We start from the raw sequence: 26744 nt of genomic DNA, 5'->3' as shown, positions 1-26744 counted from the left end.
AGGAAGGAAGGAAGGAAGGAAGGAAGGAAGGAAGGAGGAGGGAGGAATCCAATTCAATAAACATTTATTAAATTCTTACTATTTGTCAAGCACAGTGCTCAAGCACTTCCATCAAGGAATTTATGTGAGAAAGTTGGGGGCGGGGAGAGATTAAACATGTAAACATGTACACAGATAAGTATATTCCAGGCAAAGACAATGTCATTTCAGGATCGGAAGAGCACTGAATCCTGGGGGAAGCAGGAGAGATTTCATGTAGGATGTGACAGCTGGGCTCGGTATGGTTTGAACAAACCCAGGGAAACTGGAGCAAAAGTGAGGAGGTCATTGCAGAGACAGGGGGCAGCAGTGTGGGCAAAGACAAGGAGGCAGGAGATGACACGTTACAAGTGGAGACCAGCAAAAAGACCCGTTTGATAAGTGGAACAAAAACTACACTAAAAGGAGAACGAGGCAGCTGTACACAGTATGTAGGGATCCAGCTTTGGAGTCAGAAACAGCTGAGGTTAATTCTGTCTCTGACACATGCCAGCTGTATGACCATCAGCAAGTCCTTAACCACTTCTCGCCCCAGGCAATTACCTAACACTTAAGTTATAAAAGAGTTGTCCATCAGAATCAATAGAGGGAATTTCCACTCGGGAAGTTCTTGCTGTTGTTCAGAACAATCCTTTCAGTCGTGTCTGACTCTCTGTGACCCCATTTGGGGTTTTCTGGCAGAGACCCGGAAGTGGTCTGCCATTTCCTTCTCCAGCTCATTTTACAGATGAGTAAACTGAGGCAAACACAGATAAGTGATTTGCCCAGAGTCACACAGAGAGTAAGTGTCCTAGGTCAGATTTAAACTCACAAAGATGAGTCTTCCTGACTCTAAGCCCATCACTCTATCCACTGTACCACCAAGCAGAAAGTTCTAGATAGCAATTAAATCACAATTCTAAACCAAAAAGATTTATGAAAGGGAAAAAAAAAGGAATAACAAGAAAGAAAAAAATGACGGAACAAGGAAAATAAAGAGTTCCCAACATAAATCAATTCCTAGAGTTGAACTGCCTATTGATCTCAAACACTATATTTATCTCTTCTCTTGGGGGCTCAGACAATTCTATCAGGATGCTCTTCAAAGGCAGGAGAAATCTGGGCAGTCATTTCAGCCCTGAACAAGTGGATGGCCTGCGTGGCCTGTTCGGGGCTCCGCTCTCTATGATTCACAGAAAACTAAGCCCACTAAATTCCACTTGTCATACTAGTTTCAAATTTACTTTGACAAATTAATAGGTGGATCAGAGTTTTCAAGAGACTGCCCATGTAGCTGTCATTCTGACCCTCCCAACCTTCCCACACCCCCAAGGTACAGCCAGCCTCTGATGACTAATCCCCTTTTCTGTCAGGGAACCTGTGTCCTTTGCAGTGGAAGGAGCTTTGAAAGTCAGAAGACCCGGGCAAAAGTCCTTCCCCCATGATTGACTAGCCATCTGCAACCTAGGGTAAAACAACCAATCTCATTTCTCTGAGGCTCAGTTTCCTGATCTATAAAATGGGTACAAAAATATATGATGATGGAGATTACCTGCAAGTCTCAAACCCGATGCTCAATGCTTGCTCCATCTGCTTCAGGGTAGGAAGGGTGCTATTGAAAGCCTTACAAAGGTCAGCAGCCTCGGTTCGAGAAATACTGTATCGGCCATTTTTTTCAACGTGATAAACCCCTGCATATCTGCAGGTAATATTCAGTTCTGTTGGTTGAAAGGGGAAAGAAAAAAGTCAGTTTATCGGTTAGTCCCACTTAACACACTTAAAGATTCCACAGGCTCTCAGGCCATTAGAATTAATTCAAGTCTTAAAATTATAATTAATTTATAATATAATATATTACATAATTAATATAATCATAATAATTATATATCAATGTGGTGCTATTGATATATTATATATCACTGGTATGAGATATTATGTATGTAATATTGCATTATTGAATTATAACAATATATATAGAATTTTATAATTTATACAGAAATACAACACATGTCTATAGTGCCTAAATGTTTATAAAAATCCTTCAATAATTAGCAGGGACTGGCACTAGCTACTAGGGAGATAACAAAGACAAAAGTGAAACAGAAGCTTACATTCTAATGACGGAAATAAAGCATACATATACATTTATGCAAAATACAAAATGAACACAAGGCAGTTTTGAGAGGGAGCAGCTGGGCGGGTTCAGGAAAGGTTTCATGTAAAAGCTTGACTTGAGTTTTGAAAGCCACGAGTGATCTCAAGAGGCAGAGGTGAGGGAGGCGCATGGGTTGGGGGGGGGCAGCATTTTCACCCCATAGGACCAAGCAAAAAGACGAGAGATGGCATATCAGGTCTGAGGAATAGCCAATATTATCACCCTCATTTTAAAGCTGAGAAGACAGGTGTCTTCTCAAGGCAAGGTTCGATGCTTTGCCGATGTCCCACAGCAACGCTGGGACTTAGCCATGGCTCGAACATTCTTGGCTGAATTCTTTTTCCACTACAGCATCACATGGAGTTTGATTCTGGGAAAACCTAAGGCAAATCAATCTAATTCTTCAACCGTCTGAATGAATGATCCCTGACACCTAGCTGTTGTTTGGAATAGAAGGAGTCCTGGAATGGCCTTCAAAAGATGTTCATTTGACTTTGGTGATAAAGGTTCTCAAAATTAAACCCTCTGAGGACCTACAGAAAGAACAGGAGATTTTTAGGCTGGAGAAGAGACTTGAGTAGGGTGGGGCATGACAGTGCTCTTCCCGTGTTTGAATATAGGTCACATAGAAAATATATCACAGTTGTTCTGCCTGGCCCCAGACCTGGGAAAAAAAATGGGCAAAGAGGTAAGTTTATCCGGAACACAAGGAGGAACTTTCCAAATAAACGTTGGAAAAGCTGCCTCTGGAGGTAGAGAGAGAGGGAAATAGAACTGGGAAGAAAAGAAAGAAGAGTGAAGAGAAAGGGAGGAAAGGGAAAGGAAGGGATGGTAAAGGAAGGGAAAGAGGAAGGAAAGGAGGGAAGAAGAAAAGGAAGAAAGGCCACTCGTGTGTTAAGCATGATGTAGAATGCCTTCTTTTTACATGTGGATTGAATTGGCCACTCTGGTTCTTTCCAACTTCATATTTCTTTGATTCTTCAGTACTGGATCTGACTCCAAATGTTAGACCTTGACAAGTCACTCAAGTCTTTGGAGTTTCACATTCATCTGTGAAATAAAACTAATAAGACCTGCCCTGCTTGTCTCACAGGGTTGTTGAGAGACCCAGATGAGATCCTATGCATGAAACCACTTTGGCCAAGTGTCAAGTACACTTAACCCTTCCACATCGTGACTCTCCCCATCTTGGTTTCTATGTATCACAGGTCAGCATAAGAAATTAAATGGGAATTTTGAGGGAGTTTTGTGGAAGTCACAGACAACATGTAAAGGCCAGCAGAAGACAAAGAAAAAGTTTAAAATCTCAGAAATGCACAAAATATATGTATAGTGGCGTATAATATCAATACCCCATAGAAGAAAAAGAAAAAATCTGACTTCTTCTCTGGTACAAAGGGAGAGCCAAAAAATTGTGTGCAGATTTTCCAGATCATGGAGATGTGGAAGGGATAATTGTACCAGAAAATAGAAAGTATCAGCAATGATTTGAGCATTTCCAGGATGAGCAATCTGTTCCTATACCCAAATGACCCATATGATAGCTGACCAAAAGACTAAATGAAGTCTCTCTGACATATTGCAAAATAAAGAATTCTCTAATGAGCATATGATGCAGAAATGCACACAAGGTCTCTTACGAGTTTTGCAGAAATTAATCTGTAGTCTCAATGAGCAGCAGAAAATTATACTGTTATATTTGATCTTGTATCGCAATCTCTGAAGACTTCAAGAACCATAATTATTAAATCACCTCATTATTCCTCAGGTAGCATATTATCCCCAATTTACAGATGAGTAACCTCAGACAGAGAAGGGTGCAGTGGTTTAAATTAATCATGGGAATCATGAAACACCCACAGTGATGAGCCGCTCTTCACTTGGGCTCAGAAACATACATTTTCACCTTCTTTGAACAAACTTATTGAGTTGCCCTGCCCGTTCATCATCTTCCAGCCCTCTCTCTAGTCCCACTCCAAACTGAGACTGAAATTCTTCCCTACTCACTAGCTGGCTAAGATTGGGGAAGTCGTCTACCTTCTCTGGGGCTCAGTTTCTTTGTCTGTAAAATAAAGGCTTGGACCAGATGGCCCACCAAAAGTCTCTTCCAGCCCTGAAACTATGTCCTATGTTCTTTTTAATTTTTTTTTTCATTTTGAACCTAAATGCACACCCAAAAGAGTGTTTCTAAACACACAGCACAGAGGCCTGAGTTCTAGATTTCCTTCAAACTCTACCATTCTGTGATCTATGTTTGAAGGTCCCTTCCAGGTCTGGTATTCTAAATACCATGTTCCAAGCTTCCTTCTAGTGACCCTTCTATGTTCCCCTCCAATTCTAACATTGTATTTTCTGTGTCTAATGGTCCTTTCCAGTTCTGAAGCTCTGTCTATGTTCCAATTCAGCCTAGATGAGTACTGGATCTGGAGGAGAAAGCTACAGTTCTAGAGCCAGTAACCACCCCTGGATGGCTGCCTCAATGCCTTTCCTGCTTTTCAGGGGAAAGGTGTACTGAGGTAAGACAATAGGATTAGGAGGAAAAGAACAAGAAAAGTATTATTCCCATGTTTCTGGCTACCCCTAATGCCCACCCCCAGGAATATAAAGCTTCCTCACCAGGTCATTCAGAACCACATTGGAATCAAGGGCTAATTTTCCTCCCTACTCAATTGACAATATTAAGAAACAGAAATATGATTATCAGTTTAAATGACATAAAGGAAGATGTGTTCTCATCTACTTTGTACCCTCAGAACTATGGAAACTTTCCATTTATTTGCAACAAAAACAGACCTAGATTCAGAAAGACGAGTTCAAATCTGACCTCAGACACATAAACTATTAGATGATCCCAAGCAAGTCTGTCTGCCTCAGTTTCCTGATCTGTAAAATGGGGTAATGGTACCACCTACCTTCCAGGGTAGTTCCAAGCACTTCGCAAACCTTAAAATGCTACATAAATGCTTGTTGTCACCATCACCATCATTATTTTGCATCATCTCCCTCATTAGAATGTAAGCCCCTTGAGAACAGATATTACCTCACTTTTCTATTTGTGTCACCAGTGAATAGAACAGTGCTTTTCACATAGTAAGTGATTAATAAATGCTTTTTAAAAAATTTACTCATTTATTCCCCTTTCTGAGTGCTTGAAGAGTGAGAATGGTGCTTACTAAAATTACTAAATAACCAACAAGATAATCCTCATTACCACAGATTATGACTGTGGGCCCCAACCACTTGTCAGCACTGTCTGATAAAAGCAAATGAGGATAACAATCTTCATTCTGAAGTCAGGATAAGGAATCCGAGATGCAGCTTCAAGAAAAATAAACCAATTTAGAATCTTTCATCTTATTTGATTATATCTGGAGAGTGTCCTACTGTTTTAATGAGAACTTTGGTCTCAAAATGTCTTTTCACTTTTTAATGCATTCTCTTAATGAGGTAAACAGTGTATAAGGCAAAAGTATCTGATGGAAAAGTATACTTGAGAAATTTTTTTGAAATCTAGAGATCAGATCTGTTTGCATCCCTCCTCTGCTCAAAACTCTTTACTGACCAACTCCCTTCTTGGTCTTCAGAGTAAATGTTTAGTTTCCCTGTCTGGCATTCAAGGTTCTACCCAATTTGGAACCATCCTACCTTCCCAAGGTACTCTCTTCCATGTATTCTAAGCTTGAACCAAACTGTATTACTTGTCGTTCTCTAGTTGAAAATACACTGTACTTTCCCACCTCCAATGCTTTTGTCCATATTTCCTATAACTTAAGAAGGAAGCTAGTTACAGACTGGAAAAAAGATGGGAAACAATTCCCAGAGCATCAAACTTGGGGGTCCATGAAGGTCTCTTCTCACCAAATTTCTTATCACTTGCCTTGAAAGTAATCACTTATCACTTCTCACAGAAAGGTTAGCCCTTTAATTCTAGCTCAGCAATTGGAACAATTCCAATTTGCATGATATAACATGCTCCGCAATGTTCAGCAAGGAATATTTGCTGAAACATAGTTTGTTGTAGGTGTTGAATGTATGCCAAAGGGAAGTTGACTGGTGGAATTAGTAGCCACAGAATTTTAGAATTTCAGCAGAAAAGGAGCTCAAGAGTCTGAGTACTGGGCTCTCTGTCCTGTACCTAATGAAAATTCCCGCTATAATTTACTTGACAAGTGAATATCCACCCTTGGCTTGATGAATTCAATGAGAGGGATCCTATTACCCCTTAGGTAACCCATTCCTATTTGGGGAGTCTATTTATCTGTTTAATGTAGTTGGGTTCACATGATATGTTATGAATACTTTTCACATAAATAAAGTTAGATCTAAAAAATTTGAAAAATACTAATAGCCCATGGGTAGGCTGAGCCAACATAGTAAAAATGGCAATTTTATCTAAATTAATCTATTTATTCAGTACCATACCAATCAAACTATCAAACAGTTATTTTAAAAAGCTAGAAAAAATCATAACAGGAGTGGCTATGTGATGCAGTGAATAGAGCACCAGCCCTGGAGTCAGGAGTACCTGAGTTCAAATCTGGCCTCAGATACTTCTTGACACACTTACTAGACATGTGACTTTGGGCAAGTCACTTGCCCTCCAAAAAAAAAAAAGAAAGAAAAAATCATAACAAAATTCATCTGGAAGAACAAAAGGTCGAGGATATAAAGGGAATCAATGAAAAAAAAATGTGAAGGAATGTGGTCTAACCATACCAAACTATATTTTAAAGCTGTAATTATCAAAACAATGTGGTACTGGCTAAGAAATATAATAGTAGTTCAGTGGAATAGTTTAGGCACACAAATCACAGTAGTAAATGGCCATAGTATTCTCATATATGATAAACCCAAAGATCCAAGGTTTTGAAACAAAAACTCATTATTTGACCAAAAACTACTAGGAAAACTAGAAATCAGGATGGCAGAAACTAGGTGCAGATCAATATCTCACACCTTATACCAAAACAAGGTCACAATGGGTACATGATTTTAACTATTTTTATACAGAAGTTCATGAGAAGGGTCTGTGATTTCATCAGGGAAGAAAACTCCCACCACACACAAATAACTGATCTCTGCTTTATTAGAGAATACTAGGGAGTTTCCAGGGATACTTAGATTTTCACTTGTCCAAGGTCAATAGCTAATAAGTGCCAGAGGTAGTATATGAACCCCGTCTTTCTTGACTCTAAGCCCAGAATTCCATCTATGGCAGAATATTGCCTCAACACATGAAAAAAGGAAGTGATAAGAATGTCTTCTATTGGCAGAGTGTTTCATAACATTTGTGGCACTTCTAATAAATAATCTACGACATATATGTGAGAGACAAATATGGAGGGCTCCTATCCTTGGAGGCAAGAAAGACCTGAGTTCAAAGTCCCACCTTTGATACACACTAGCTATGGGACACTGAACCTCTCAATGCCACCAAGTGACTCCCTAAAGACCCTGACTTCCGGAACAAGAGACAATCTGCATCAAGAGACAATCTGCATCGGTAGGATAAGAGATCTTTGATGGGGGGATTTCATCACTGGGAATTTCCTATATCAATTAATCTCTAATTCAATCAAAAAACAAATAAAAATACATCTTTAAGCTAAGTCAGGGAGGAGCCAGGATGGAGAAAGAATTTAGAGAGAAAGGGAATTTCCCTTATCTTTTATGACCTTTGTCCTTTGATTCTTGCACATAATGAAGAGACAAGACCCCTCCCCACCAATCTCCACCCTGCAAGGTCTCTGAGATATTATGTTAACAAAAGAGAAAACTGAGAAATACAAAGATTTTGACTTGGTCAAGGTCACAGTGGTAGCAATAAAGCTAGAAGTGGGCCAGAGGCTGGGCTTCTAACCCTTAAATGTTCTATGATCCTGAAATATTCTCTGAAGAGAAGGCATGTCGAAATCCTTTGATGAACTGGTCTTCTCCAAAGAGATCACTCAGTTGTTGGAGTTTTTCCCAATAATTTAAGTATTTTTTCTTTTTTAAAAATCTTTTTCTTTTTTAAAAATCATTCCTGCTTTACTACTGCTTCTTTTATCAACACAATTATCTCCTTCCAGAAAAAGGAAAAATAGACATCCAGAACATTCTTTCAAAGATGATAACCCCCATTTCTAAACAATAAAAGGGCCTGGAATATTTGGGAGGTCTAAAACTAAAGGTCTTTTGAGCGGCTTACTCAATAATAGCAATAGCATCTAATATTTATCAAATACTTCAAGGTTTAGAGGGGAGGGGGAGGGAACAACCATGTTGCATCTTTGTAGGGGACACTGGGATTGATTTCCCCAGACCCTGGCTGTGATTATTACCTCATTTGGGTTCAGATTTCATGGCAATATCTATAGAAGGGAATTAGAGTGTGAGCTGGAGGGTGAGAGAAAGATCTTTAAATTGTCTATATTCATTTCTATGATATTTGTCATTTTTTTATAAATCTGAATTTTACTGCCTTTACATCCACAGAAATTAGCACAGTGCTTAGCATATATAGAATATGTATGTATATATATATATATATATATATATAATATAGTAAGTGTTCAATAAATACTTGTTTACCAACTTGAATGAAATTTGCTGAGTTCATATCCTGAACTGAAGAGTACATAAAATAAGAACCCAACTTAATTGGTTTTTGTATCAAAAACAAGTCAGAGAAATTGGTGGACTTGGGAAAGTAGAATTAACCACAAAAAAAAAAAAAAAACAAAGTCAACCAAAAATTCTTCTTTATAAAGCTTTAGAATTGGACATGAGAAATAATCTTGTTCAGTCCTAATTTTCCAAAGAGGAAACAGGTTGGTCTAGGAAAATGAGACATCGTACCCAAGATTATGTGTGCTGTCATGGGCAGAGCTGAGACCTCTTTGTGCATGGAACAAGCATTTTTTTTTCCCCTGGCCCCTGCTCTGTGACAGGCACTGGGTTAATAGACATTGAGAAGATAGTGAAAAAAAAAAAAAGAGTCTCTACCCTTAGGGAGTTTACATTCTACTGGAAAGAACAACATGTATCAAATCTTGGGTTTCCCAAATCCAGGTCAATTTCCACTACATTGTGCTTCCCTTTTATATTAGGTCGAGTTGTTTTTTTGTTTGTTTTTTGTTTTTCAAAAAAAGCCAAAATCCATAGAAGAAGGCATTCCTTTCTTGGCTAAAGTAAAATGACAAGAACACTGGATTTGGTGTCAAAAATGAGAAAAAATCCCAGGGATGAAGCCATTTTGCCACTGTTACACAGGTAGTAAGTTTCAGAGGTAGGATTTAAACCCCAGTCTTCCTTACTCTGCATTAAGTGCTCTTTCCAATATAGAACAATATACCTAATTCTCTCTGTCTCTTCCCCTTAAGATATTGCTTTGGTGAATGCTTGTTTACTGCCTGGAAGATCAATGATTGGAATTAGTTTTATTTGAGTATAATGGTTCCCTTGTTTTTACTTTGAAATTGTAAAGTATTACATATTCAGTTGTGTCTGAGTCTTGGTGACCCCACTTGGGTTTGTTTGGGGGTGGGGGGTGTTTGGCAAAGATACTGTAGTAATTTGTCATATCCTTCTCCAGATGATTGTACAGATGAGGAAACTGAGGCAAACAGGGGTAAGTGACTTGTCCAGGCTCACACAGCTAGCAAATGTTTGAGGCTGGATTTGAACTCAAGAAAATGAATCTTCCTAACTCCAGGGCCTGGTTCTCTATCTACTTTACCATCCAGCTGCCCTTAAAATAATATATAGGATGTCAAATTTAGAGCTGGAAGAAACCCAAGAGGGCTTCAGGCACAACCAACCCCCTCATTGAAATGACAGAAGCAGGGTTTGAATCCCTTGGGTTAGAATTCAGTCTTGATCCATCAGCCAAGTCACTCAATCCCCTGCGCCTTATTTTCCTCAGCTATAAATTAGGGATTTTGAACTGTATGGTTTCCAAGGCCCTTCCAGTTCTAAGTCTTTGATTCTGAGAATGTCTCCAAAGCATAAACATTTTCACTCAAAAATGCCTATCTGCTGTATTCCCCTCTCGGTCACTGTCCTGTCAATCTGGAAGGCTACCAGTGTTCATAGTTGTCACCCTGGTACTCACACCCTTCCCCCCAGAAAGAAGGCCATATGACTGGCCAGTGTGAAAGAATACATTGTCTGGCAATCATTTTTGAATGGCGGCAGAGAAATCACACGCCAGGGCCGGATTGCCCACTGGCATTCTTGGTGAATCCCATGAGCCTTGTATGACTCACTCTATCCATAGAATAGTGACCAAAAGGAAGATGAAGATTGAATAAACATGGTAAATGATCAAACATAACTTTACAAGTTTTTATCGCCTGGAACCTCCCTCCCCCCCGTTTTTTTAGAGTATGTTTGGGCTGTTATCTCTTCAGATAATCAGAAAGAAATCACCAATTTCATGACAAGTCTGGTCTTCCTGGCTGCTATACCCCAAACTAATTAGATATGCAGATTAGAAATGCTGAATCTCTTTTTGTCTTTCTCTCTCTCTTTTTAAAATTTATGAAATAAAACAAGCATTACTATTTGGGTCACATTTGCATTACCCAAGTAATCTGAATCACTGTTGTCTCCAGACCTACAGGTCCATGAACCCGGGGTCTGACTGACCTATGGATGGGCAGTGTCTATGTATCATCTGGAAGCCTGACGTGTAACCCAGTCTTTGCCCTCCCCCTACCACCACCATCTTTGTTCCCACCACCTCCCCCTTGCCCCAGCATGCTGAAGTCAATGGAGGGGCCTGACCAGAGTGGCAGCCAGCCCAAGGCTGAGGGAAGGGTTGTCTGACTTCTGAAGGATTCTTTGAAGCCAAAAGCCCTTTGGACAGCAAGGCCCCAAGGAAGGCAGTTGGGGGAAAACCACAGTGTATAGGGTTGTTTGTCACCATGGAGATCAGGAAGCACACAACTTCCTCTCTCAAGTCTTTTTTTGGGGGGGGGTTCTCCTTAGTGTAGCAGATTGATGATCATGAACCCCGGATGTGGCAACTTGACCCCCAAAAATTTATTTCAGACACCCTGGCTGAGTATTTCTTGGCAAAAGGAAGAAGCTTTTCATCTAGTACTTTTGTATGTTATCAGTCAGAGCTGTGCCTCCTAATTAATTAAGGATTTTATTTCACAACTGCTCTGTCTCCCTCTATATCTGGCCATGAGTAGCCTTCTGTTTCAGGGAAACATAATGGAGGAAACAGGGGAGGGTGAATGACAGTCATTCCAAGGTAAAATTTAAATCTTTTTATAAATTTTTTTAAACTTATTCTAAAGATACATGATATAAGGGTGGCACCAGCAACCTTGGGGGCAGGAAGGCCTGGATTCATGTCTTGTCTTGACACATAACAGCTGTGTGGACATGGATAAGTCACTTATGTCATGATATAATAGAAAGAGTATAGTCTGTAATCAGATGACCTGGGTTCAAGCTCAGATCCAACATGAATTTAGCAAGGTCATTTTCCTACTTTGGGCCTCAGTCAATAACAGTCAATAAACTTTTATTAAATGCCTACTATGTGGTAGGCACTGTGCTAAGAAATAGGGATACACAGAAAGGTTCAAGCAGGTCCCTGCCCTCACAGTCTAAGAGGGGACACCACAAGCAGACAATTAAATACAGATAAGTTCTATGCATCTATTCTAATTTCTATGCTATAGAAATACTAGTTTTTAATACTGTTATTATTAATCATAATCATTGTATCCCCAGTGCCTTACACATAGTAGGTACTTTATAAGCATTTGCCCAAGTGTTGAACTTTTCAGTTTCTGATATTAGTAACTTGATGTCCACACCAATTTAAATTTTGCATATAGATAATCTCCTAAATCATCCCATAAAAGAGATGCACTTTGTTGCTGTTGTTGTTGAGTTGTTTTTCAGTCTTGTCTGACTCTTTGTGACCCCATCTGGGTTTTTGTTTTGTTTTCTTTTGTTTTGGCAAAGCTACTGGAGTGGTTTGCCATTTCCTTCTCCAGCTCATTTTACAGATGAGAAAGTGAAACAAACAGGGTTAAGGGACTTGCCCAGGATCACACAGCTAGTAAGTGTCTAAGGCTGAATTTGAACTCAGATCCTTCTGACTCTAAGCTCTATCCACTGCACCACCTAGCAACCTGAAGAGATGCAGATTAACCCCCATTTTACATTCAATAATTACTGTGTGATAATCCCCATTTCACAGATACACAAACCAGGATGGAGGAAAGATTCTATTTGCCTAAAGTCTTGTAGTCAGCAACTGAACTATTCCTTACAGAGCCTAGTGTGCTCTTATTTTGGGAGAGAGTTTCATCCCTCTATTAGTGAAAAAACATCTACCTTAAATCCCTAAGGCCATAAACTCCATATAACAGTAGAAAGAATACTAGGCTTCCCATTGGAAGTCCTTGGGTCAGGTCCTGAGGCTACCAAAAGATCATAGATTCAGAATGAGAAGGGACCCAGCCAGGACTTTCCACTTAACAGATGAAGAAATTAAGTCATACTGAGAAGTAACTCACACAAGGCCATCAAGGTAGCAAGTAGCCACATCAGAATTTGAATCCTAGCCCTCTAAGTCAAACTCTAGACCTCTCAGTTCTACCCCAACGTGTTCTAGCTCTGGTTTGTGCAATGCTCTGAAGTTCCTAAAACTCTTTCTTCACAATTCCCCGGTGAGGACCAAGTGGAATGCAAGCTTCCCATGGGGAGGTTTGTCCTCAAGGATAAAACCCTGGTCCTTGTGTGTAATGAGCATTTAGCAATTATTGAACTGAATTATTGTAATTTTATACTTGGGAAGAAGGAATATGAGCTCCTTGCGGGCAGGGACTGTCTTTTACCTTTCTTTGTATATCTAACACTTAGCACAGTGCCTTGCACATATAGTAGGTGCATAATAAATGCTTACTGTTTGACTAGAATTCAGTTTTTCTGAGGCCAAGTCCAGGCCATGATCTTTCTGACATATTGGGGAGCATATAAAGTTATGAGGCTATTTGGGAGCACCACATGGGAAAGGGGGAATTTGTGGGCTGCCCTTTTTTAGTTTTAATCCCCGCCAGCAGATTTTAGGGGATCAGCCTAAATTCAATGTTTGAAGAGTTAACAATGGACTTGTAGCTCACATCTCTTCTGAAGTAGCAAATGTATGCCTCAAATGCCAGCTCAAGGGGAATGCATTTTTGATGAGTTTCCATCCGGCTCAAGTCCCAAGGCTCGTGCAAAAGTCTTTTTTTTTTTTCCATTTCGTGTTCAGCTGGGACTGCCCAGATGGAACTTCCTGCTTCTAAGCAAAGCCCATTCATTCAAGGAATCTAAAGGCCGGGAGAGCAGCTCTCAAATGACCCTACTGTACATTGTTGAAGAAATACTATTGTATTTGCCTTTCAAGAAAAGTTCTTCAAAATGAATGGAAACCCATAGTTACCCAAGTCCCTTGTGTCTAGTTCACTCCTGCCATTTGCAAGGGTACTTGTCAAAGATCAACTGAAAGCAAACAGGAATTCCTCTGAATTCTATACTTCCTACCCTTTATAAAAACTGAAGCAGTCCCAGAGCAAGAGACCAACTCAAACCATGTTCTATCTATCAATTCCTCTCCCTTTTTACTTCCTATTCATGATGGGTGTTATGGTAGGGCCAAAAACCTGGTGAAGAGATATTGGGCTTTCTTGACCAGGCTGCAATAAAACTTTGCCTTGTGTGCTTCCATGAAAAAAGGTCTACTTGTCTCCCTTGGATCTGGTCTTAGTAGTAGAAGTACGATAGATATGAATTGTATGGACCATGGAAGTGGAAATGACCTGGGGCCAGGAACACTTATTCTATCCAAGTCACAATCAGTATTTACCAGCCACAGAACCAAAGACTCCAAGAGCTGGAATAGACCTGAGAAGTCATCTTGTCCAAGTACGAATCACCTCTATAAAGTTCTCATCTATGGATTGAATACCTCTAGTAATGGTAACTTACTACCAAGCTATTTCATTCTCAGACATTCTTTAGGCTTGATAAGAAACTAAGATTATTCCATTGCCATGATAACAGGCCACCAGTGAGCTCATGGTGAGGACAGAGGATGCCTACAAACATTTTTTGGGAAGCAACATGGATTCCCTTTGCTCTAGAAGACAAACAACCCATAATGTTAAAAAAAAAATTACAACGGTATGCTAAATGATAAGTGATATTCAGAATGGTGAACTTGGAGCATAAGAAAATATGGAAGTGCTTTCACCATCACCTGGCAGAGAATACATTATATTAAATGCATCTGTAGCTTAGTTCACTACTCCCTAAATGTAACGTACAACTGGGAGGGCCCTTAGAGGTCATGGTGTCCATTGTACAGATGAGGAGACTGAGAAAGAAATGAAAAGGCTGGTTCAGCATCATCAGGCTAGTAAGTTGTCCTGACCACTAGAACACAAGCACAAGATGGGGGAGATGGCAGTTCATTTGAAACAGCTCTGATGGTTTTACTGCACTACAAGTCAAGTGTGAGCCAATACTGTGAAACACAACCAAGAAAACTAACGTGATCTTGGCCTGCAGTAAGAGGTGCAGCCTTTAGAACCAGGCCTGCTGTGCTCAGCCCAGCGCAGATTGTATCTGGCTTCTGTAGGGAGTTCTAGGAACCACATTTTAGGGAGGGCGTGGGTAAACTGGGAGTGTAAAGAGGAGGGCAGTCAGGATGGTGAAGATCCTTGAGTTTGGGACATACGAGGAAGATCTACTACAGAAAGTGGGAATAACTAAATTAAAAAGAAAAAAACAAGGTTGGAGGAACATAAGAAGCTGTTTTTAAGTGTTTTGGAGGCTGTGTTTGTCCTTCATTTTCAAAGAGGACCATGACATCAGGGAGATGATGACCTGACTTGCTGTTGACTTTGACTTGAGAGAGGAAGGGCTGGGCAAGGTCACCAGCCTCACTTTCTCCTCTAGAGTCATCTGGGTCCAGTAACCAGATATTCATGAGGATGACTGGAGGATGAAATGGGAGACCCTGACCCTTTTAGGTTAAGGACTTTTCAGGTATGCACTTACAGTGTTTTGGAGAGTTCTTATGTGAAAGACAGGGCAGAACTGGAAGCAAAGTTAAGTTACAAAGAAGATTCAGGTTTAATGTCAGGCAAAATTCCCACCTCAATCCCAAAGTGGCATGGGCTGCTTCAGGACAAAACATCCAACATGGACCCAGAAATTGAGAGGTTATAAAGGACTGACTGTAGCCAGTCAATAAACATGCGTTAAGTGTCTACTATATGGCAGACAGTGTACCTAAAGACCCACTCTGCTCTAGAGAGTAGTCAATAAAAGTCTGTTCACTGAAAACATTGAAGAATCTCTCCCACATGGGTGCTTTGGAGGAGGTAGAATGATGGAGACTTAGAGGTCATTAACCAGCCCTGCCAAGCTATTTCACTGCTCTGGGTTTCCATGTCAGAGACCTAGCATCGGTTAAGATCCTTCCAAGAGCCAGGCACTATGCTGAGCTAAGATCTTATCTCTCAGATGAAGAGGTAATGTCCACTGGGCTCCCCTGCCCTAGGCCTAATATTCTGGTTTGACAACTCTCTGTCTCACTCTCTCCTCCCTGTTCTCTCTCTCTCTCTCTCTCTCTCTCTCTCTCTCTCTCTCTCTCTCTCTCTCTCTCTCTGTCTCTCTCTCTCTCTCTCTCTCTCTCTCTCTCTCTCTCTCTCTCTCTCTGTCTCTCTCTCTCTCTGTCTCTGTCTCTCTGTCTCTCTCTCTCTCTGTCTCTCTCTCTCTCTGTCTCTCTCTCTCTCTCCCCCTCCCTCCCTCAATTTCCCTCTCCCTCCCTCCCTCTCTCCCTCCCTTTCTCTCACTCTCTTCTCTCTCTTCCTCTCTCCTTCCTTTCCCAGCCTCTCTTTCTCTCTCTATTTCTCTCCCCTTCCTCTCCCTATTTTTAAGTTATTGTCTAACTAGACAAGCCCAGATGAGTCCCTCCCACCCATGCTTTTGGAGGATTCCATTTCTGTATTACGGCTTGTGATAGTAATATGCTTCATTCATCAGATATGAGCAGACAGGCCCATGAAGGGGAAATGAGAAGACAAGCAAAAGGGCGGGAGAATTGGGAGTATTCTGCGATCCAATTACACCATAAAATGTGCATTCCAGCAAAGAGAGAATCAAATATCCACTCTAGAGCCTGGAATGGGTGGGGGAGAGTGCAGGAGGGACCATTTTCTGTGAAGAGAGTCACCGTGGAGTTAAGATCAACTTGGAGAGGGTCTTACTAAGTTACTATAAACAATGTCGATGCTCCCTGCAATGAGTTTTCGCATTGGCAGGGCCAACTGGGCCATTCTTTGCCGATGAGACAACTCTCCTTTGAAGAGCTGCTGAGCAGTACCAGATGGGCTCTTCTCTAAATGGGGACTTAGAGCCTGGATGACAGACATTGGTCTCCTTGTAAGACCCCATGCAAGGTAGATACAGGTACTCTGAACACTGGAGATAAGCCTCAAACCCACCCTTAAACCACAAGAAGGACCAGTGCCAAGACAGGAGATCCAGCACCTGGAAGCCTTCTAGTTCTGGGAATGAGAGGACATCTCCCCCATTTTACAAATGGGGAGACTGAGGTCAAGAGAAGATCTGCCTAAGTTCAAAAGGATTGTAAATAGCAAAACTAGAACTCAAACCCAGGTCTGGTGACTCCAGATTCAATGCTGGTGCTTCTGCTACAATGGGAGAGTGGCGGGGGGGGGGGGGGGGGGGGGGGGGGGGGGGGGGGACAAATTCCCATCATTAATTTTTTTAATTGACCCTTTCTTTTTATGGAAATTACTTTTTTGATTATAACACTCTGGGCTTCAGTTTCCCCATCTGTAAAAAGGAGAGATTAAAGTGGATGACTTCTGAGGTCCCTTCCAACACTCCATCTATGATTCTTCCTAGAATCCTTTCCCTTGTCCTTCCACATCACTCTAGACAACTGGTCAGGGTCCACTCAGACCCTCTCTCTCTCTGTTTTAAAGTGTATTCACACAATGAAAAGCCCTTTGTCAATCCTACATTGCACTCAAAGCCCTCACTTTAGCACACTTATAAAGTTAAACACTGAACTGGGATAGAGTACAGTGTAAATACTTATAAAATGTCCATTGATCTCACACATTGGAGCTATGACCTTCCATCCTCAGGACTCAGTAAGGCAAGGACCACACTGAGCAACTGAAAATGTCTTACCATGGAATGGTCATTTGAGTTATTAAGAAGCTATAAAAGGGTCTTGCTATGAAAGGAATTTGCTAATTGGGGGGGCGGGGTAGGATTTCACTCTTGGGCTCAGGAACACCCAATTTATAACTAAAAGCTTCAGCTGCACTCATGGAGTTGAGCTCCAGAGCCCTACCCAGGAAGGGAGGTAGTTAGGGCTACTGAAAGCCCTCCAGAAACCTGGGAGAGTCTCTAGGGGGACAGAGGGTAGTGTGAAGCAGCTTGTGAGGCTTGCGGTACAATCTCGAACTTTATCAGGTCCCCTTTGGGGGAAAGGGACCCATGATCTTCAAAGGATCCTTTCTGTCCCTTGAGGCACTTCCACCACTGACACAGGGCATGACCTTGGACAGACAGACTCCTGTCCATCCTAAATCTGTGAGCCCCAGGATAGTGCAGCACTTGCCCAAGGTCACCCAAATAGTAACTGGCATAGTCATGTTTTGAGTCTCACTGTCTTCTGTGAAACACAGAGAGGTTTATAGGTCACAAGATTACTGGCCTAGAGATATAAGGGACCTCAAGGACCCCCCTAGTCCAACCCTCAAATTCTACAGCTGTGGGAACTGAAGCCCAGAGAAGGGAAGGGATTTGTCCAAGGGGCAGGGCTAGAATCAAACCCAGACTCCCAATCCAGCACACTTCCCAAAGCTCTGCTTTGCCATGTGACCTTGAAGAAAATCACTTAAACTCCCTGGGCCTCAGTTTCCCCATCTGTAAAACACAGGGACTGGACTAGATGGCTCCTGAGGCTCCTTCCACCCCAAGAGCTCTGACTCCATGGCCACCCTGAGTCACAGGCACCATCATCTCCCTCGCCCTTAGACCTGCCGCAGGCAGGAAGGAGAACGTTTGCCCAGACTCGCAGTGGAGCTGAGTTTCCGTAATTGAACAAGTAAGGACAGAACCTCCAGGGGATTTTCCCTCCTTTTTTCTTCTACCAGCTGCTATAGTTTAAAAAAAATGTGGCCCATGATACATCTATGAGCTGCTTGTAACGCTTGGCAACCGTTGCTCGGATAAACATGTGAGGATGTCACAACTCTGACCCACCAACTTTCTCTTGCCCCTCCCCACTCCCCATTCTTCAATCATTCCTCAATTTAACATGATCTTATTGGCCGAGGCTTGGCCCAGAAATAGAAGGAAGATCTTCAGTGTGCATCAGCAGGCAATTTAACTGTACAGTAGAATCAAAGGGGGAAGGTGGTTGGCAGTGGTGTCAGAAGCCTGGGTTAAAATTCTGACTCTGCTGCCATTGACCCCAGGCAAGTCAATTTGGCTCTGGGTCTCAGTTTCTTTACATCAGTCTAGGATCCTATGAGATGTCACTTCTCTGGGCCTCAGTTTCCTTATCTGTAAAATGAAGGAATCTCCTTCCATTCCTTTCCCTATGGCCCTATGAATTGTGATCCATTTATGGAGCCATAATACATACAAGACAGTAAGAACTCCTCGGGTTCTAAATCTATGGTCTGACAACACATTCAGAGTGTTTGTTGGGAGAGGAGGGGAGCAATTGGAAATGAAGATCCAGAAGAAAAACTTTTAGGACTTGATCAGGCTGGACCCTCCCTCCAAAGCAGCCTGGTCCAAAGCCTAGAGCCTGAACCACAACAGAGAAGCCTCCAGACCTCCCCCCGTCCAGCGCCTCTCACTCCTACTCATGCACCCCTGCTCCTGGACCCTAAGAGAATCGAATTAGTAGTGGATGGAAAAATCTGGCAACTCAACCCCACATTTATAATAGCCTGCCTCAGAGTCAACCACGAACTCGGTAGCTCTAGAAAGGCCAAGAACGCCTAGGAGGCTCATTAAAAAAATTTTTTTTTTTTCAATCAAAAAAAAAAAGGGAGCTCTATCTTCCAAAGGCTTTTGTTTTCTTAAAAGAGAAGATGTCAGCCAGTTACAAAATCGGCTGTTGACTTTCACTGGCCAAGTCAATACTCCATAAGGAAAGAGGAGAGAGAGAGACAGAAAGACAGAGAGAAAGAGAGACAGAGAGACAGAGAAAGAGAGAGACAGAGAGACACAGAGAGACAGAGACAGATAGACACAGAGAGAGACAGAGACAGAGAGAGAGACAGAGAGAGAGAGACAGAGACAGAGACAGAGAGAGACAGAGACAGAGAGACAGAGACAGAGAGAGAGACAGAGAGAGAGACAGAAAGAGAGACAGAGAGAGAGAGAGACAGACAGACAGACAGACAGAGACAGACAGACAGACAGACAGAGAAGAGCCCTTTCCTATTCTCTGGGTGACAAAGACTGGCGATTGTCTGGCTATGCTTATCAAAAAAGAAAGGACCGCTCTTGACATGCCCATGGGAGGAATCCACATGGAGGGGTGTCCTTGCTGCTTGCCAGCAGGAAGCAAAGGGATGATGGCCAGAACGAAAGTTAGTATAACTGAAAACACCCTCTCCAAGAGCCGTCCCAAGCATGACCGAGTATCTTTCTGTTCCCTGAGCGATGAACAGGTCTCTTCACTTTTCACACCAGGCTTGGAAGGGTAGTGCTCTAGCTAACAAAGCATGTAACTTCTTGGGTTGCCCTTTTAAAGGAAACAGGAAGACACTGTTTCTTAGATCATCATAACAGACAGAAGAAAGGTGGAGGAAGAATGACAAAGGGAAAAACAGATCTATTTTAAACTGGATGTAATCTAAAGCTGCAGAATGAAAGCCCCATGAGGGCAGGCCCTGTCTTGTTTTCTATTTGTATTCTCCTAGTTTCTTGCACAGTTCTGACTGAATGATATTGTCCTCTAAGTTTGAGTCCTCTTCAATAAAGTCACCATTGCCCCTCCCTGGTTTCGGTCTGGGTTTTTTGGGCATAGAGTCTGACTGTCTCTGAATTCAACACTGAATCATAGACCATTCAGGATTGGGGAAGCTCTCTTGGTCCCTTCCTCCAGAGTGCAGGGTGAGTCTGAAGAAGGAGCTTTTAATAAAGTGGGATGTAAATAAGTGTGGTTATAACTCACTTTAGGTAGGAATATTTTTTAAACGATCTTAGACACATACCCTTTATAAAGCCCTCCAGAGAAGCTTTCCATTGTCCCTCACTGGTCTATTCCAGTTAATAACACTGTTACCCTTGGGCTGGTCTCATGGGATTGCCTAGATCACAGGGGTCTTTAATCTTTTATGTCATGGGTCACTCTGGCAATCTGGTGGAGTTTATGGAGCCTCTCTTGGAATAATCATATTTAAATAGATAAATAAATAGGGCATAAAATAAAATACATAGGATTAAGAAAACCAGATCTAGTGAAATACAGTTATCAAAGTATTTTTAAATTTTTAAATAAAAAAAACAGCCTTCAGTTTAAGAATTCCTGGCCTAGCATGTCAGGACCTTTTGGATTCTAAATGCTGAGCCTTCTTGGTACAGCGGAGCAATGGTTTTGCAGTCAGAAGACCTGAGTTCAAATCCCACATCTGACACTTACTGACTAGGTGACCTTGGGTAAAATCACTCAACCCCCCTCAATTCACTCATCTATGAATGAGAGGGGGTCAACTAGATGGCTTTTGAGGTTATTTCTATCCCTAGATCTGTGAACCTCTGAGCCTTAACCCACATGCAGAACGCCAGGGAGGAAAGGAGTATTATGGTAAACAGTATATATACTCCAAAGGGATATTATGGGAGTCAATGTATATATACCTTAAAGAATATCATTCCAGTGATGTAGAGACATCTGATGGCATGAGGAAAAAAAAAGATGTAGGTGAGGGCTGCCACTACTGAGTATTCCACCTTGTGGCATTCTTGCACCCTTTCTAACAAACCAAGCCCATTTATAGGATGGGAAGCAAAAATCAAAACAAAGACAAAGCTTGGATTCTAGTCCTTACTCTGACACTTACTGGCTTGGAGACCAGGGGTAGCTAATAACTCTCCCCAAAGACAGCTTTCTCACCATAAATTTGGAGATAATAATAGATGTCCTTTCAACCTCCCAGAGTTTATTGTGAGGGTCAGCTGAAGTAATGGATGGGAAAGACCTATAGAAATGTAAGGCAGCGGCAGCGGCATCACCATCCTCCTCATCACCCTCATTATGCAACACTGATATATTTCACACCCATTAGCTCAGGGACCAACCAGTGAAATCCAACTAGCATCTTTTAACAACTCACTGGGCTGGATCCCAGGGGAGACATAAGAAATAGTCCATATATTCAAGGAATTTATTGTCTAGTTAGGAGATATTGCTAGGGTCCTGAAATATTAATAATAATAGCCAACATATAGCCCTTTAAGGTTTTTAAAGGGTTTTACATATATTATATAATTTGTTTCTCGCAAAAAACCCAGTGGTATGGGTTCTATTTTTTCCTCAATTTTACAAATGAGGAAACTTTTAAGTGGTTTGCCTAGGGTTCCACAGATAACATTTTAGATGGGACTCAAGAATTCAGATCTTCCAGATGCCAAGTCTTAACATTCTCTCCACTCCATCAACTAATTTCCTCCCAGGATCCCATAACCACTGACAGCCACAGGCCAGGGAAAACAGGAATTATTATATCAATATTTCTCACAAGACGATGGTGAAGTTCTAAGAGATATGTATAGTGACCAGGGTCTTTGAGCTAGTATTACAGCCAGTGTGTCTTGACTGGCCTCTCTTCTCCCAAGACTATCTTAGGAGTCTGGGGCAGGGGGAGCATTTCATTCACACCCCTTCCCTTCTTTGGCCTTATCTGCTAATGCCTTGACATGGTTCTTAGAGTTGCATGGAAATTATGAGTTGATTTGCTGTTGTTGTTCAGTGGTGTCCAATTTTCCATGATGCCACTTTGGGTTTTCTTGGCAAAGATCCTCTAGGGCTTGCCTCTTCCTTCTCTACCTCACTTTGCAGAAGATAACTGAGGCAAAGAGGATTAAGTGATTTGTAACAGCTAGCAAGTGTCTGAGGCCAGACTTGGATTCAGAAAGTTGAGCCTTCCTGACTTCAGACCCAGCAATCCACCCACAGGCTGCTTAACACCAGCCCATAGTTTAGACTGCAGAACCTATCCCATGTCAATATTGCCCTGTTAGGATTAATTCATGACCTGAAATCTCTAGAAAAACTTGGGAGGCCAAGAGGGCACCTCTGTGGCAACTGAGAACAGGAGTCTGCAGGTCTAGATAAGAGTCCTAATGAACATGTTTACACCCCTTTCATCTTCAAAGCCAGTACTGACATTAGCTAATTATGTTCATATCAACTCCTGCCCCACCCCCTCCATGGGTAAAACACAAAATCATAGGATTCAGAGATGGAAGAGAGGTTAGACAGCATGTAGCCCAACCCCCTCAGATTACAGAGGAGGAAACTGAGTCCCAGGAAAGTGAGGTGGTTTACCCATGGACACATAAGTAGCAAGCAGTGTTAGGATCTGAATTCCAAAGCCAGTGTTCTTTCCACATCATTTCATTTTTCTGTAGTTTACAGCTGGAGAGAAATGATAAAGAAAAGGGGAATCAAGGATCTCTTGATTAGACTCAGGATTGGCATCCTGGTTCTCATCCTAGCTCTGTATGTCCCACAATAATTTCCTCCAAGTTTTCACACCAGAAGAACGATCAGCCTGCATAGGAAGCTTTTTTAGAAGAGTGAAGAGGGACACTGAGGCAATGACATGCCCAGGGTAACATGGTCAATACGCCAGTCAACAAGCAATTATTAAGCATTTATTAAATTAAATTATTAAAGCCAGGTACCATGCTAAATGCTCAGGACATAAAGGCCAAAGTCACCCTTGTCTTCAAGGCGCTTACATTCTAATGAAGGAGTCTAGATATAAAAAATTAAGTATGTACAGGATATAAGGGATTTCAGGGACCCTTACAGTCCAAAGCTAGCATAGTCCAACCCCTTCAATTTACAGATGAGGAAACTGATTTTTAAATTGACAGAACTGGAAGGGATTTTCAGAATCACTGAGTCCAATTGCCTCAATTTACAGATGAGGAAACTGAAGTTGTCATGTACCTAAGTTCACATACTTAAGTAAGTTTAAATAATGTTCCATAAGTAAGTCAGAATAATAAGATTAGCTAGGGCAAAGTAGAGATGAGTTCATAGATTTAGATCCAGACAGGACCTTGGAAGTCATCTAGTCCTGCTATCTTGTTTTATTGATGAGGAAACCAAGGCCTAGAGACATTTTCTAAAGCACAGGTGTGGCTGAATGCTTTAATTTAGGCAAATTAAATGGGACCTTCTTGAGAAGCCCCAGTGGCTCATTGCCACTTATAGGAGAAAATGGAAACTCATTTGTGTGACATTAAAGCTCTTCACAATTTGTCCTTATTCTAAGTTCCCAGACTTATTTCCCATCACACACCCTTACTCCAGCCAAAGCTGGCCAACTTTGATGTTCCTTGAATTCTGCAATCTAGCTCCTTCTGGCCTTTGCACAGGTGACTGTCCCTACTGTTTGGAATTGTCTCTCTTCTTACTTCAACCTCCTGAAATTCCTAGCTCCATTCAAGGCCCAATTCAAATGCCACCTCCTCTATGAAGCCCTCCTGATTCCTCACATTCTTAGAGCTTCCCAACTCTCTTTGCACTTACTTCCCACGAATTTAGTATTTTCTAACGGGTACATGTATTGTTCCCTCCCCATGACAGTAAAATGGAACCTCTCCAAGGGCCTTTACTGGTATCACGAGCTTCAAACCCACACACTCTGATTCTGAATCCATGTTCACTTCACTATTAGGCTACCCAGTAATTCAGGGACCAAGGAGATTCCCTCTTCTCCTGAACCACATACAACACTCCATGAGGGCTCAGAGTGAACAGCTGGTGGTACTTGGGTGTGACCCCTGGTTTCCTTCAGAAGGAGCTGAGGGCACTGAGCCGGAAACACGAACTGAGCTCATGAGGTGACCCATTTGACCCTCCCGTCAGCAGATCCCTGAAGGGCATGAAATGGGCACACCCAGGATGGACTGTATTCCGGCAAAGGACTTTGGGTGGGTGCCTAGAAAGAGGTCAGAAAAGGGACACAGGATCTCGTATTTTCTGCTTCACATCCTAAATCTTTCTGACCCTTGCCTTTAGGATTAGAAATCTGTTTTTTTTTTTCCTTCCTGTGTCTACCCAGAGCTTGGTACATAGTAAGCACTTTAAAATGATTGTTGACTGACTGACTAGAAAGCCAAAGAAGAGGAAACAGGAGTTACTCTAGGATTATGGAGGGGAATCCCAGCTCAAATCTGGGAGCCATTCCCAAAGTCTGACAGATTCCCAACCCAAACAACCAGTCCCAGCTTCCTTGCTCATTCAAAGGATCACAGACTAAGAACTGAAAAGGATCCTAAAGACCTTTGAAGCTAACCCCTCTCATTTTAGAGATGAGGAAATTAAGGTATGAAGAGGTTATTTTCACTGGCTTGCAAAGCCCTCATATCTGGAACACTCTCCCTCCTCCTCTTCACCTCTGGCTGTCCTGGCTTCCTTCAATGACCAGTTAAAATCTCACCTTCTACTCAAAGCCTTTCCCAATCTGCCCTCTATTTTAATTAATTAATATTACCGTCTGCCCTCTTATCTCAAGGAAGCCCATTTCATTTTTGAATAGTCATTATTATTCTTGCACAATTTATCCTATATATATACATATATATGTATATATATATATCTTGTTTGTATGTAGTTTTCCTGTTTTCTCCTTCACTGGAATGTGTGCTTCTGGAGAACAGGGACAGGTTTTTTCCTCTCTTTGTATCTCTAGAGCTTAGTGAAGTACCTGACAGCTATAAGGGGCTTAATAAATGCTTGTTGACTTGACTTGATGGTTAGCTAGGAGCTGGCCTCTGAGGTCTGTTATTTGATGTGAATGAATGAATGAAATAGAATTCAGGGATTCGGTGAACAATTCCATTTTCAGCCTAGCCACATTTTTGGTGATTTTTATCTCTTTCTGGCTTTTTGTTTTCAGAACAAAGAATCTTAATGTGTTCAATTTGTCTTCTTCTGGTAGCATCTCCATCCCCTTGAGGTTGGCTTTCTTTGGGCTTTCTCCAGCCCCTGCCATATGTTTCCTGAGGTTTGATATGTCTGACAAAGTAGGAGATGTCTAGAATGATAAGGCTTTTCACCCACCGTCTAAGAAGGCTGGACTAGAACCTGAGTCACCATGTTCAGTAGAGTCAAGCCCTAGACAGGCCGATATTTCACCCTGGAGAAGCTGTTAGAGACCCTCTTGTTTCCCAAGGTTTCTTTAGGGGGGGATGCTTTCAATCTCAGTGATTCAGTCTCTTCACAAAAAGCTTGGTCAACCTACAAGAGAGAGGGATTAGGGTGGGAGCCCTCTTCTCACTGTATTAATGCTTCTCTGGGCAACCTTAAATGAAATGCCACTAGCATAGTATAGGAAGGGACCATGTTGTGAAAAGCTTTGAATGTCAAACAGAGGATCTTATATTTGATCCTTGAGATCATAAGGCACTATTGGAGTTTATTGAATATGTCACATATAACCTACCAGTCAAGTGGTCATGCAGCCATTAAAGGAAGGCCTCCGGTCTGGAGGTTCACCATCCCCCCAAAGAATCCCATTTCATCTCTGGAGGGCAAGGATGGTTAGGAAGCATTTTCTTGTGAAATGTGCCTATTGGCATGTTGTGTCTTCCCTGCAGCCACCATCTTGATGGTCCTTTCACATCTACTGCTCCTGGTCTTGTGCTTAGAATGGGTCTAATCCCTGTAATGTCCCATCATGTACTTTCAGAAAGCCATCACATTTTCCCTCTTGACTGTCCATATCTTCTCTTCTCCAGGTTAAATGACCCAAGTACCTTCACCATATGGTCATATGGCAAGAATCTGAGGCCTTTCGTTCTCCTAATGGTCCTCCTATGGACACCTTCCAATTCTTCAGACAAAGACCTCAAAATGGGATGCCCAGAAATGAACACAGTAGTCCAAGTGAATTACCACCAGGGCAGATGACAACAGGAATGTCACCTGATTCCTGGAGACTATGACCAAGACCACATTATCTTTTTGCTTGGTCTAGCACCCTACTCATTTTCAGCCCACTGAAGCACACACAGATATCTTTCCTATGAAATGCTCTAGAATCAGACCTCTCTCAGTGATAACTTGATTTTCTAAACTCAAGCACAATACACCACAATCATCCTTACTGAAATTCATTTTATTGGATTCAGCCCTGTGTCCTAGCCTGCCAAAATCTTTTTTTTTTTTGGTCCTGACTCAGTTATCCAACACATGTGCTCTCCCCCTCATCTGCCGTCTCATGCCTATATCCATATCTTTGATAGAAGTATTAAGCAGCATTGGACC

The 26744-nt window shown here is 41.8% G+C and overlaps 1 protein-coding gene across 23 annotated transcripts in view; it reads right to left on the bottom strand.

The window, feature by feature from the left end:
* Positions 1-26744, bottom strand: part of CD44 (CD44 molecule (IN blood group)) — a 474809-nt gene that overhangs the window by 59559 nt on the left and 388506 nt on the right. For all 23 annotated transcript variants that reach the window (XM_069091406.1, XM_069091408.1, XM_069091407.1 and 20 more), the window contains exon 3: positions 1571-1736. In XM_069091406.1, the coding sequence (XP_068947507.1) occupies positions 1571-1736 (166 nt within the window). The remainder of the gene's footprint in view (positions 1-1570; positions 1737-26744) is intronic.

Source organism: Petaurus breviceps, unplaced genomic scaffold (assembly GCF_028583685.1).
Source record: "Petaurus breviceps papuanus isolate PSGF00001 unplaced genomic scaffold, PetGlider_PUasm1.0 188, whole genome shotgun sequence".
NCBI lineage: Eukaryota > Metazoa > Chordata > Mammalia > Diprotodontia > Petauridae > Petaurus > Petaurus breviceps.
The sequence above is the reverse complement of the archived record's forward strand: the minus strand, read 5'-3'. Positions and strand labels throughout refer to the sequence as shown.